Source organism: Tupaia chinensis, unplaced genomic scaffold (genome assembly GCF_000334495.1).
Source record: "Tupaia chinensis unplaced genomic scaffold, TupChi_1.0 Scaffold000054_1, whole genome shotgun sequence".
Classification (NCBI taxonomy): Eukaryota; Metazoa; Chordata; class Mammalia; order Scandentia; family Tupaiidae; genus Tupaia; species Tupaia belangeri.
In genome coordinates, this window is record NW_006159512.1 from 6,455,529 (window position 1) to 6,469,883 (window position 14,355).

The window sequence follows — 14,355 nt, forward strand, 5'->3', positions numbered from 1 at the left end:
GTGTTCTATTACAAATATAAAACTTCAGCATCTCTTTCACATTAAACTTAAAGAGTTTAAGGGCCTCCACCTATCAGGATCCAGCTTCAGGTTTCCAACATAAGAATCTTCATACAGCCTGCAGAATTCTCCTAGGCCCACCAGGAGTAATCAAATTTCATGTTAACTATTAAATTACAGACATTCAATGATGTTTTCCAAACCTCGGTTTAGAAATTCTAAAGGCCCTTAGAAAGCATCCTTAAACCGGAGCCGAGGTCAGTAAGTGAAACCGTTTACCTGAGAAAAGCAAAACAAAGAGGAGTCCTCGCCATCCCAGTCGGCGCCTTGCAAAGTGGCACGCGATGGACCCCATCCCCATTGTGAAGCGCGAATTCTTTGTAACACTGGGAGACACTGCGGAACAAAAATACTATTAGAAATGCTTCAAAAGGAACATTTTTGGCTGCGATAGAGACTTTTGACATTATTTATTAGGTTCAAAAATGCTTCACAAAAGCCTAACAATGGTTCTGTGGAAACCAGTACATCTGAGGCCCTTTCTGTTGTTCGGCGCAGGCATTGATTCGAAGGCCGGCCTCGCTCGCCTAACAATTCCCTCGCAGCGGTCAATGCAAGCGAGCATTCACCACCGGCCCAGACAGGGCCTGTGAACAGGCCGTATGGAAGCGCCGGGGCGGCCGCGGGGGTGCCGAGGAGCAAACCTTTATTAACCTCTTGGACGGGAAATGGGTGGAAGCTTCGACGCACGGAGGAAGGGGCGCTCCTGCCAGATTGCGGTGGAGGGAGGTGTCTGCCCTAGGCCTCCTCTCCCCCAGGGCATGAGGATGCTTGGGGAGCATCTCCGCTGCCATGGCAACCGCGCCTCTTCCGACTGGATTTCCGGACTCGCCAAGGAGTTCGCTCTGGAAATCTGGAGGTGCCAGAGCGCCTACAGGGGCTGCCACGCTGTCCTCCAGCTCGGGTTCCGACGCACTCCGCCGGACGCTGTGCTGGCCCAGGGGGTGCTGGCTCGTTCTGCAGAGGCCGATGGCTGTGAAAGGTCTCGCAGCAAGATCTGGAAGGCAAAAAAGGGCGTTCGAGTGCGCGGGGCGGCGTCGCATCCAATGGGGCTTTAAAGGAAAGAGATCTCTCCTGATAACCGGACGTTGGAGAAATCAGGGTCTGTATGGTTTGCAGATAGAGCAGGAAGAAAACATACTCAGGTCTTACATTCCTATGTTTTCCCACATTTACAAGAACAAAATGTTCTTTATTCTTTTCCTGCTCTTTGAAAGCACCTTCCAACCCCCTCCCCCTCCAAAAATGATCTCTACAGAATCCTCATAAAACTTTTTATTTCAAGAAAAACTGTTCAAAACTTCTAAAAAGAGAGAACCAGAAGAATTAGTGACTAAAATAAAGCCTCGACTTCCAATTTTGGGGAAAGTGTGTGAATGGAAAATTGTTGAGTAGTGTTAACATCATGCAAAAATAAATTGATCTACAACCCTTTTGAACTGACAACTGATGATTTGAACAATCCAAGAGAGTAGTTTTATAGGTTTTATTAGAAATTGCAAACCAGCTGAACAGTGAATTAACCTGGAGCTGGGTGCACACAACATTCCCACACACTAATATATATAATCGTTTTTTTCTTTCTTGTCACATCCTGTTCTACGCCTGGTATTATTGGGCACCTTCCAATGCACGTTCAACATATCCATGTCAGACTGAAAGATTTTTAGGAATCTGATTTCTTTTTTCTTTTTCTTTCTTTTTTGGAGAGGTTTTTGCTACAGGGTGTGTGCGCTCACCAGAAAGATAGAGACAGAGAGACAGAGAGACAGAAAGCAGGAAATCAACCCCCAGGGGATATGGCCATGCTGCAATCCCTTCTCCTCTCCTCTCCTCTCAGGATCATGGGCACGCACGCACCTGGTGTGAGTTTAAGCCACCGGGTCTGGGATTCACCCGCAGTTGACTACATGGAAGTCCAGCGACATAGCCATTATGCCAACTGCTGGTCCAGGAATCTGATATCTCCAGTGTGGGAATTATTCCCTGGTAATCAAGGTGGAATGACAATACTGTATTTCTAATATGACATTTAATTTCTAAGGTAAATTAAAACTTCCAAACCATTGCTTTCTAAAAACTAAATGCTTAATAGCTGTTCATTGATTTAAATGTCCAGCTTTGGCACATGACCAAGTCACTGTCATCAATATCCAGTGTGAGAAGAATCCACCAGAGATCATGAATGTGACTCTGGAATCTGGAGCAACCGGACATGGTCAGACAGAATATGTTGTCCTCTATTTTGAGCCCTAAGATAGGCATTTCTTCCCTGAACACAATTTGGTAATTTTGCAACAGTCTTAGAGGAGTAATGTGGTGTACAGAAAAGAATAAGGCTCTGAGGTCAGGCATCCTAGCTTCAAATCCTGGCATATCACCTGACCCTTATGTGAAACATGGGAGTTGTAAGGTTATTTTTTTCTTTCATTCATTCATTCATTAATACTCCAGTGCTGGTTATGTGCCTGGCAGTTATTACAGACATTGGGGATACAGAAGAGAAGAGGATAGGCAGACTTACTCACAGAGCTTTCCTTCTACTTGTGGGGGAAGGAAGAGAGGGGAACAGACTAATAAATAAGCAAATGAGCAAATTCGTAAGTGCCAGCTGCTAATAAATCCCAAGGAGAAAAATAAAGCAAGAGAGAAGCTTAGGAAGGACCCAACTAAGTGACATCTCAGTAAAGATTTGAAAGATGTGAAAAAGGAAACAAGTTAAACCTTTGAGGGGAGAACATGACAGAACACAAAGCATGAAGAGAATTGGAAGTACTCAGCGCCCAAGAGCTATTATTGTCATATTTAGAACCTTAAGTTAGGAATGCTCTTGAATCAGAATGAAAGGCTCAAATCCTGGCTCCAGTCCTAAAGTTACAGAAACTCTTTGAGTATCAGATTCTGCATCTAGTCAACAAGAAAATAACAGTTCAGCTCCTATCTCAGAGGAAGGTCCTATGAAGATTACCTATACACGTTAGTACATTGCCTTGTACCTATGATGGCACAAAAATGTCTAATCAACCAGCGTCATATGTGTCCTCTCATTGCTCAGCCTCCCAGAAGTGACAGAATCCCTGACTCCACCTCTTTGGCAGAAGGACTCCTCAGCCCCTGCTTTAGCACTTCTAGCCTAAGCAGGTGCATCTCTTCTAGCTCAAACAAAGTCCTCTTCTATATTGAGTCAAAAATTTGTCTCTCTGCCTTTTTTCATTTCTAATAAACTGCACAAATGCTTAGAGCAAACCTCCAAAGATTCCTTTACAACAAAAGGCTAAGTAACTTCTAATTCTTCTTGCATGACAGTTCCTAGATAGGCATGTTTTCTTACATTTTCTTCTTTCTAGCCTACACATCAGGACCATAAACACCAACAACAACTAGCAGCAGTATCACCACCATTCAGTGACTACTATGTATGGGGAACTTTATTTTGATAAAAATTACATCTCTTCAAAGTAGTAATTGTCAGGACTTTATAGCTGACAAAACTGAACTCAAAGAACATTTATGGAACTTGATCATGACTACAGAGCTGAAATGGGACAGAGCTAAGATTCAAGCCCAGGTCTTCTTATTCCAAAGTTTATTCCTTCTGGTCCTCCTTACTTTTAATTATGCCTCTTATTACAACATGTGATTTTTCAAAACACTTTATTAACATATGTATCTCATCATACTGTGCTATGAAGTCATGGCTACCTTCTCCATAAAATGGGAAAAATGACATCATCGGCCTGAGTGTCATGAGGATCTCATAAATAGCATAAAATGCTTGCCACAGTGTCTGGCACATGATGACAGTTCAATAAATGAGGATAGGAATGATGATGACGGTAATAATAACTCTCAGTATCATTATCACTACCTAATGCAATACCAGAACTATCAAATTACCTGTCATCAGTTCACACTTGTTTTCTCCTCCAATATAATGCTTGGAAACAAGTAGATGTTCATTAGGGACTAACTAATTCTGTTCTTATCATTCCTCGTAGAATAGAACCTGCCATTAAGTCAGACATTTTTCTGTTCATATTGAAGTTAAAAACAAAATGTGGGGTCCAGCAGGTGGCATAGTGGTTGTGGCACCGGGCTCCCATGTGGATGATTGCAGCATGGCCCTCCCTCTTCCCCTATCTCACGGGTGATTTCTCACATTTTCTCTCTGTGTCTTTCTCTCTGTCTCCTGCAAGCACACATGTCTTATAGCAAAAATCTCTCTCTCTCTCTCTCAAAAATAAAAATAGTGACCAGTTGAAACAGAAAAGAAAAGAGGAGTTAGGAGCCACAATGTGATGCCTACCAGAATCTCCCTTGGCATTGCTCAAGGACTGGCTCTGAAGTTTCATGTGTCTTTTGATGTGCACTCCTGTAGCTTCCAAGTGAATCGGTTTTCTTGAGCGGGGTAGAATAGGCTTTTTAGCCATTTCCTGATCCAAAAATGGACTGCTCCAGGCTTGCTTGGGTGTTCCTCTGTCCCTCTTCATACTTTCTTCTCTGACAGCAAAGGTCAGTGGAGCCTCATCCCTTTCACTGGGTAGTGTTGAGGAGGAGCCCACGTCTCTGCAGTCTTCATCACAAGAAACTGTAAATACCGAAGACCTGGGGATTATGTGCTGACAAGTACAAGTACTTTTATATGCTGCTGGATTCTGAGTCCTTTCTGGAAGTACTATAAAAGGTACATAACATTAGTTGGAAAGAATGCACTCCAGTATCACCTACTAAATTAATGGCAGAAAATATGAAACTGGGTAACAAATTCTCATGTTTTGTATTTCTACCCTGAGCAAATGGAAATGACAAAGAAGTCAGGAACTGGGGAACCTTAGTGAGATAAGAACAGGAGGAAAAGGTACAGCAAGGGAAGTAAAAGACCAAGAATCTTTTTGTTGAGTTTAAGCTGAATTGAAGGCACTGTGTGGGAGGCCCTGGATACGGTTGTCATTTAATCCTCTCAAGAACTACATCTAGGGAACCAGCAGTTAGCGTAATGGCTATGTTGCTGGACTCCCACGTAGTCAACCGCAGTTCGCATCCCGGACCCAGTGGCTTAAAACTCATGCTGGGCCCGTGTGCATGCGTGCCCAAGATCCCGAGAGGAGCATGGAGGAGAAGGGATTGAGGCGTGACCATCCCCCCTGGGGGGGTGATTTCTCGCTTTCTGTCTCTATGTCTCTCTCTGTCTGTCTGGCGAGCGCACGCACCCTATAGCGAAAACCTCTCAAAAAAAAAAAAAAAAAAAAAAAAAAGAACTACATCTAGAGGACAGTGCTATTATCTCTATTTTATAGGTTAGAAATTGTGCCCCCACCCTCCCAAATCCCTCCCCGTATAAAAGATATATTGAAATTCTAGTATCCGGGACCAGCAGACGACCCTGCCAACACCTTTATTTTTAATTTCTAGCCTTCAGGATGGAGAAAACACGTTCCTGCTGTTTTATAATCACCCACTTTGTGGTAATTTCTTATAGCAGGCCTAGAAAACCACTAAAGGGTTAGATCAAGTAGCTTGTCCAAGGTTCCACAAATATTAGTTAGTAGAGTTGAAACTTTGTGACCAAATGACTTAGTTTTTTATGGGTTAAACTATGTTATTTGAAAAGTACATTGAAGTCTTAGTCTCCTGTGTCTGTGAATATAACCTTATTTGGAAATAAAATATTTTTTAAATTATTTTTTAGAGAGTTTTTTTCCTACAGGACATGTGTGCTCACTGGAGAGACAGAGATAGAGAGACAGAAAGTGAGAAATCACCCTCCTCCCCCCGCCCTAGGAAGATAGCCACACTACCAATGCCTTCATTTCTATTCATCTCTTGGGATTTTTGGCATGCATGCACACACGCCCAGCATGAGTTTTAAGCCACCAGGCCCTGGACCCTGGACTTGAACCACAGTCAACTACATGGGAGTCCAGCAATGTAATCATTACGCCATCTGCTGGTCCTGAAAATAAAATCTTTGCAGATATAATTCAGCAGGTAAGATGAGATCATTATGGTAAGCCTTGATCCAATATGGCTGATGTCCTTATAAGCAGAGAAAACAGAGGTTGAGACACACAGGAAGAATGCATGTGATAAGGGAGGTCAACAATAGAGGTCTGCACTGACAAGCCAAGTAATACCAAGGACTGCCAGCAACTACCAGATGTTATGAAGAAGGAATTGGACAGGTTTTCCCCCAGGACCTCCAGAAGAACCTAACCCTGTGGACATCTAAACTTGGGCTGCTGCCAGAACTGTCAAAAAATAAATTTCTGTTGCTTTAATCCACCCAGTTTGTGATAATTTTTATTGTCACCTTAGAAAATAAGTATAATAGTTCCAATTTATACATGTCCCAGAGTAATGTTTTCAATAACAGAGTCCATGTGCATGTGCACATGTGTGAAAAAGAGATAAAAAAGTACAGGGTCTTGTCACATCCCAATACCCTTTCCCCAGTCTTCCATTTTCTCAAGATTCTGAGCACCAATGTGTTTCCAAATTGACTCTGAGATCTGAACCCGTGACTGGCCATGTGGCTTCCAGCCTTGCAGGCGCTTGGGTTACCACTCTGCCACAGTGGTTGGGCCCCAGAGTAATAATTAATAGCAGCCTTTTTTTCACTCAAAAAAGGTATCCAGATGATAGAAAAGAGGATGTTAAATATGGAATAAGAAGAGGAAGGGATTAGAATTTTGAAAAATTGGACTATGTGGAAGAAACCATATCAAAGTACAAGAATTTTTATAAGAAGACAAAAATTCCGTGTGTTCAAGGCACAATCAAATGGCAAAGAAGATACTGGCTATGCAAGGTATAGGGAAGGAATCACAGCTAATGCCTCCAGGAGCCAGGCAGATGACAGAAAAGAAAGAGCCAAATAGGAATACCCTGATGGTTTATGTCACATTCACAAAGATTAGACACTTCTCAGGTTCTGTCTTTTATTGCCATACAAGGATGTGGGTCCAGTGTAAACTGTCTTTCTGCATTTTTTTAGAAGTTTAAATATATTGTTTATGTATATGGAAAACTTCTTCATTTTAAATGTTGGTACCTCATTCCTTTTTTTAATTTTTTTTTTTAATGCAAGATGTGATATGCAAAAGATGAGTGCTCTCTGAATCAGCACAGGTCAAGTTTGCCTCTTTGGCTTATGGCTACCCTGTAAAGGCCACGCTGTCACTTACCTCCTTTCAGTATATCTTCACCCCCAAATGTGACTTTATAAATATTCAGCATGGTTGAGTGGGAATGCATTTGCAAGTGCTGTGTGCACACAAATTTTAGAGTTCTAGAAATCTAGTGAACTTCCAACACTGTAGACAAGATTTTTTGTTCTCATTTTTTGATTGGTTAACCCATTTCATCTTAGAGTCAGAGTTTGAAATGATAGGCCAATTTATTCTATATGTTTCTATAAACTGGTCTACCAATGGAAAGAAACACATAGAGTCTTTAATAACAGAGCACTGGGTCTCCTGTTTCAGAAAGGAAAACATTAGAACAATGGCACTGGAAGTATCCTTGTTTTGTTGTACAAATATCAAGAACAAATTGGAAAACCTGAGGCCCTTCACACATCTTCACATCCCAAAACTATGGGTTGAAAGAGACCTTAAAGGTCACCTGAAGCTCAGCCCCAGTACCCTCGATGTCCACCTCTGGTTACATGTCTCCAGGAGACTAGATCTTAGTATATCTGTATCAAAAATGTCACTGGTTTTCAGAGAAGTACGTAACTTAGTATTTTCAATATAGCAGGCACTGTGCATATGTGTATGTGTATAAGGAATAATTATCAAAGCCACCATGTGTGATGTTAGGACAAATGGTGATTATGTTTATTTATTTATTTAACCAGTATTTACTGAGCTTCTACAGTATTCTAGGTACTACTCCAATGATAAAAGGTTACCCAGACCAATAGAAGTAATTATTTTGAGACTAACTTGGCCAGCAGATTTGTACAAAAACAAACTTCAAACCAGAGCACACCAAATCAGAACCTTCCAATGTTATGGGCCTCTGAATGAATTTTAGGTTTCTTTGTTTTAACTATCAGGTTGCCTAAATTGATAGAACAACCAGTTGTTTTGGCATTACACAATCAGAGACAGAAACTATTGAAAAAGGAAAGTCCTTCTACTATTTCCAACAGCCTTCGATCCTTCTTTTTGTTTCAGTTTTTCAGATTTACCCTCCTCCATAGTGACAGAACTTAAACCCAAACTCATAGCTCATGACTTAAAGTTCAGTTAGGTTGCAAATCTCTTAAATCTAATTCAATGTTTCCCAACTGTAGCTACATATCAGACAATGCCTGAAATGTTTTAAAAATATGGATGGGTGGGTGCCCACTGCCCTTCCCATCCCTACCCCCTGACCAGCCAGGGAAAAAAGAGCCCAAGTATCTGTATTTTATAAGATCTTCAGAGATTAAAATATGTAATCAGCATAGGGAAATAGGGGTTTCCATCAATCATTGGAGATTTCAGACACTGTCAATGATTTTGTTCAGCTGAATAGTCATGAACATATTTCTCTCCTTAGTATCTCTCTACAGGCAATCCTCACTTCATATGCCTGTTTACTAGCATATACCTTTACATTCTGTTTTCAGATCAGTAAACTCACCTAAGCCTCACCAAAACTCTCCAGCTTACCATTTTACAAAGCAGGAAGTCATCTCAGAGTTAATAAGCAGCATGTCCTCTCCAGTAGCCAGGAATTGAAGAAGCTGGATCTGGGATCAGAGTCTTAAGAGTTCTCAGGGAATTTCTTTTTTTATTCTTAAATCAATGTCACCTGTCCCAAGGGATACACATGACTGCCTCGAACTGGACCTCCCTTAGCTTGTTGGCCGTTTGAGTACACCTGTGATCCAGGACAGCTGAGACTAGGGGTAGACTGTAGTGTGAAGACCCTGTTATGGGGGGCTTGCTCTCTCTCTCTCTCTCTCTCTCTCTCTCTCTCTCTCTCTCTCTCTCCTCCCTATGTCTCGCAGAAGAAATAAACTTTTTTTTAGAAGCTAAGGAAAAATAAGAGAAAATTGGCATAGCAAATGGACTAAAATACATAGAAGAAATAATTTAATATTTTCTTACTTAGAAATAGGTGATAGGAACAACAAACAATGAAATTAGGATAATTTTCTTTTAGTGTAACCACTGTGGAATATATTATGGAAATTCCTCAAAAAACTAAGAATAGAATTACTAATCCCTAGTACTGGGTGTATACACTAAGGGAAAAAAAAATCAGGATGAAGATATACCTGTACTTCTGTGTTCATTGTAGCATCATTCAGAGCACCCAAGACATAGAGTCAACCTAGGTGTCCATCAATAGATGAATAAAGAAATTGTGACATAGATTCAAAATGGACTATTATTTATCCTTTAAAAGGGATGAAATCCTGCCATTTCAGAGCAACATGGATGAGTCTGGAGAATGTTATGTTATATGAAATAAACCAGGCACAGAAAAAAAATATTGCACATTCTCACTCATAAGGAAGCTTAAAAGGTTGATCTCATGGAAGTTGAGAACAGAATAGTGAACATGGCTTCTAGCCTTTTCACATGTTTAATTGCTTCCAAGTTACCTTTATCTACTGATAGAGGGAATCGCTCTTTCCTACTATTGAGACACTCATTTTTTGGATTTTTTTTTTTGGTGTTTTGTTTGTTTAAAATGCATCATGATATTCAAGTGCTGCAAGTTATTTTAATGTGTGAGGCACTCTGCCTCTGATTTTGCAGCAGAGGTCCCATCTGTTGATAATTTTATTTGAAATAATGTTGTAGCAGGCAGAAGATTTCAAGGCATAGTAAAATATACTTCAGAGCTCAATGTGTTTTATAGAAACAATTTCTTATTTTCTTTGTGTTGCAAAACAGCTCATGACTAGTCATAAAAGATGCTGAGGTATTCATTTTCAATTCTATAGAAAATGATAAATATAGTAACTTCTGCATATTTTGCCCTTCTGAAATGCCAGTGAGCCTGATGCTGACCCCATTCACACCCAATCCTTGTAGCTGTTCCTCAGACTGTAACTTCTGTATGTTTGTATCCTCACTCTGTCTCTTCCTTTCTCATGCTTCATGTTATGAAAAGAACAAAAGCTACTGTCCTGGAAGAGATGAAGGAAAGTCAATTTCTCAAAGCTCATTTTGTCTTTTAGTCTAGGGACTAAATATAATTGATTTTATCTTCTGGATGTCTAAACTCAGACATAAACCTTCAATAGGTATTCTGTTAGTACTAAGAATTCTAATGTTGCACTTTATAAGTGTCCTTAGATCATATGATGGGGTTTAATGACCTCTGGCACCTCCCATTCCCCTTTCCTCCTACTTACAGAGTGACAGCCACTTTTTTTAAAAAAGGGAATTATTTATTTAATTTTATTTGTTATTATTATTTAATTTGCTATCAGGCTCTTGTGTTCACCAGAGAGATACAGAGACACACACACACAGAGATAGAGAAAGAAAGAGAGGAGAAGTGAGAAACAAGTCAGGAGGTCCAAGACTCCAACTGCGGTTGACCATGTGGGAGTACAATGCCTTAACCACCAAGCCACCTGTTGGCTTCATGACAGTCACTTTTAAGCCAATAGAGTTAGGTTAAGCGTGGGCGTGGGAGGATGGGGATGTCTTGGGATGTACTTAAAAGCCACCTGCACAGAGGTCACCTGCACAAACTCTGGACCCAGACTGCTTGGGTCATAGCTATGCTTCACTCCTTCCTAGATGTGTTACCTATGCCAAGCTACTTAACAGCCCCATGCTTCAGTTTCCCTACTCATAAAATGAGGATAATCATAATACTTCCCACACAAGGTTGAGAGGTAAATAAATGAGTCTGTAAACAAGGACTTAGAGCAGTACCTAGATGGAGGAAGTACTCAACAAGCCATCAATGTTATGATTATCATTGCTGTTGCTATATATATCTTTTTCTTTCCTCCTACAGTTCCTAAATGGTCTCTTTCAGTAGTAAGGATTCATGTAGAAAATAAAATATTTTCTATTCATCCAGGGTTTGCCTCATCTTATGCATTCCTTTGTATAAAGAAATATGTATTGAATAGTTATTATGTATTTTGTTCTATACTTGGCCCTGAGGACATAGCAAAAGAAGGAAAATGTGGTTCCTGCCCTCATAAAGTTTACAATCTACTGGGGAAGATGGCAATGATAGGTGACAAATAAGCAGCTATAAATAGTGGTGAGTGAGACCAGGGAAAAACAAAGGGCCAAGACAGAACCACAGGTGGAAACTTGCGATGGTGCCATTTAATCTGAGACTAATCTGAAGGCTAAAAGAGTTTTCTCATTTTAAGAGCTGGGTAAAGTGCACTCCAACCTGACAAAGACTAAGATATATCCCCAGAACTAAGAGCAGCCCCTGTGCCTGAAGGGAAGGAGACAGGAGAAAAGGGACAGAAAAGGTGTCTGAAGGCTGTGATACCAGCCCCTGAGAAGTAAAAAAGAAATGTATTTTTGTTTATTCTTAAATATAATATTTACCATATTAAAAACAAAGGAATGTTCCCTAGAGCCCTAGGTAATTTATTTTCTGCAAGAGATGAGCTCATGTGCTCATTCCCTCCTGATGAATCAATACCATGCACACTGTGATTATGGCCCTGTAGTGATCACCTTAATAGTTCAACTTTTGCAAGACACAGTCACAAGCAGTATTTAATACTGAAGAGATCCAGGTGTCCTAAGTATTATTTTTCTTGCATTCTTTACCCAAAACATATCTGACAATAACATGTTCATTTGAGATCTCATCAGGATTATCTGGCAGCAAGAAAGCAGCGCCTCCTATAAAAGATGTCACTATTGAAACTCTTCTGGAAAGTCCCTGGATTCCTACCCCCATAACCTCACATTGTCACATACCTGATATGTATTTTAAAACCCTGCTTGACTCTCAATTGGGAAGATGGTACTTTAAGGGTCTCGGACTCTACTGTTTTCCTGGTTGATATCTTCCATAATAAAGTCTTCCTTAAAGCCAACTCTTGTTTCAGAAATTGGTTTACTGCACAATGAGCAATCAGGCCTGGTCTGCACATTTGTCTGATAACAGTTGTGCAACATGTGATTGGAAGCTATGAAAGGTTTCAATAGATAAGTGATGACAATAGCAAGCACCTTTGAAAAAGCTCTCCAAGGGAAGATGGGCAAAAAAAGCCAGTTAGAAGACAGTTGGCAGTCATCCAGGTAAGAGGAGATGGCAGCTTGTATGTGTGTGGTGGTTTCACACAGCAGTTAAGAGCTAGACAGTCTGGGTACGATTTTCCTCACCCATAAAATGGCAACAATGATATAAAGTTTTTGGGAAAAATAAATGAGTGGGTTTCCAGTTGCATCTCTAACATGCAAACTGACACTCCTATCCTTACAAGAAAGAGCTGAACAAACTGAGAATCAATAACTTGTACCTATCAAAGAACTAAGTGTTCAGAGAAAACTGCCACCCCAAAACCTGAAGAGATAGGTGATTCCACAGAATCAAATTGAGATAGGTATACACAGAGAAGATGTCTCTGGAGTTGTAAACTGGTAAATTTGATGAGTTGCTAAAGGCTGAGCATGGACTAACTTGAGAGTAAGAAATTCCTGGAGATTAGTTTGAGGGGTTTCCTACAATTGGGCAGGTACTGCATCAAAGAACTCCACCATATTCTCAAGATGATGTGAGAAAGATTTCTTCATATCTCTACTAGGGTAAGGAAAGAATAGTCATCGTGAAACACCTCTGGAGCATAGTCCATAACAAAGGCATTTCAAAGTCTTATTCCAGCTAAAGAAGTCTCAAGTTCTCTTTAGCTTACCTAAAAAGGGAGGGAAAAGCTAAGAAACATTTGTAAACATCACAACCCAAGGACAGATGCCTATTAAGAACTGAGATTTAATCATCAGTTTATAGAATGCTTCCTTCTCCCCACAATTTATCACCACATTAATAGGGCTGTAGTATAATAACAGTGAATTGCAACAGAGAGAGCTGCGGTGTTTCTCTGAGGAAGAATAGTTAGGGAAGCCCAAAATCTAGAAGACGGAAAAGAGCAAAACTATCAGAAAACTCTGAAGACTGCCATCTATAGCTATGACAAGCATGAATTGCAGCCTGACACCCAGCCAGATTAGCATAAAGCCTCACACTACAAAACTGTTTACCTCAGTTCTTATTACCTGATACATCACATTGGCTTTCAATGAAAAATTAGGGAGCATGTCAAGGGGCAGGAAATAATACACTGTGAAGAGACAAAGCAAATATATATGTACCGGATTAAGATATAACACAGATACTGGAATTATTGAACAAGGAATTTACTATAACTTCAATTAATATGGGCTCTACTAGAAAAAGTAGAAAACAAGAAAGAATACTAGATCCGGTAAGCAGAGAGATGGAAACTCTAAGAAGTAATCAAAAAGAAAAGTTAGTTTAAAAACACTGTAATAGAAATCAAGAATGCTTATGATGGACATTAGCTTGGACATGGCATAAAAAAAGAATCAGATTCAGCGAACTGAGAAGTTAATAGGAACACTCTAAACTAAAAAGCACAGAGGAAAAAGAGAAAAATAATAGAACATACAGACTTGTGGGATAATGTCACAAGGTGTAGCATATACCCAATAGAAATACTGCAAGCAGAAAAAAAAAAAAAGAGAGAGAGAGAGAGAGAATGGGAGAGAGAAAAATATTTGAAGTAATTATGGCTGAGAAATTTCTATTGATTGACAATGGACTATAGACCCAGACAATACAGAGAACATCAAGCAAGATACACACACACACGCACACACACACAAATATGTATATATCTAGGCATATCATGTTCTAACTACAGAAAACCAAACACAGGAAACTTTGAAAGAGGCACAGAGCTGGAAGAGTAGGAAACACACTTAGTATAGAGGAAAAGGAATATCAATAGTTACAGCAAGAAATTTATTATACAACATGGAGACTGTAGGACATCTCTGAGAGAATAAGTTTAAGTGCTCTTAACAAACACAAAAACTATTAAGTGTGTGTAAGATTGTATAAATGTTAATTAGGTCATTGAGCCATTCTACAATTTTAAAACACCTTATTGCATAATACACACACACACACACACACACACACACACACACACACACACACACACAGTTTGAGTATCCCTTATATAAAATGCTTGGGGCCAGAAGTGTTTCAGACATAAAAGCATTGAAAATTGTTATGGATGCTAGGGACAAAGTGGAAGGAGAGTAGAAGAAG

At 40.0% G+C, this 14,355-nt stretch overlaps 1 protein-coding gene across 4 annotated transcripts in view; it reads right to left on the minus strand.

The window, feature by feature from the left end:
- Nucleotides 1-449: 449 nt before the first annotated feature.
- The window catches only part of CUNH12orf42 (chromosome unknown C12orf42 homolog), a 174,272-nt gene continuing 160,366 nt past the window's right edge, over nt 450-14,355 (minus strand). For 3 of the 4 annotated variants that reach the window (XM_006141405.1, XM_006141406.2, XM_014591665.1), the window contains exons 5-6: nt 4,367-4,735; nt 450-1,057 (exon numbers count right to left, since the gene is read on the minus strand). In XM_006141405.1, coding sequence (XP_006141467.1) covers nt 609-1,057; nt 4,367-4,735 — 818 coding nt within the window. In that variant the 3' untranslated portion in view covers nt 450-608. The remainder of the gene's footprint in view (nt 1,058-4,366; nt 4,736-14,355) is intronic. The other variant, XM_027775970.1, reaches the window with a different exon arrangement.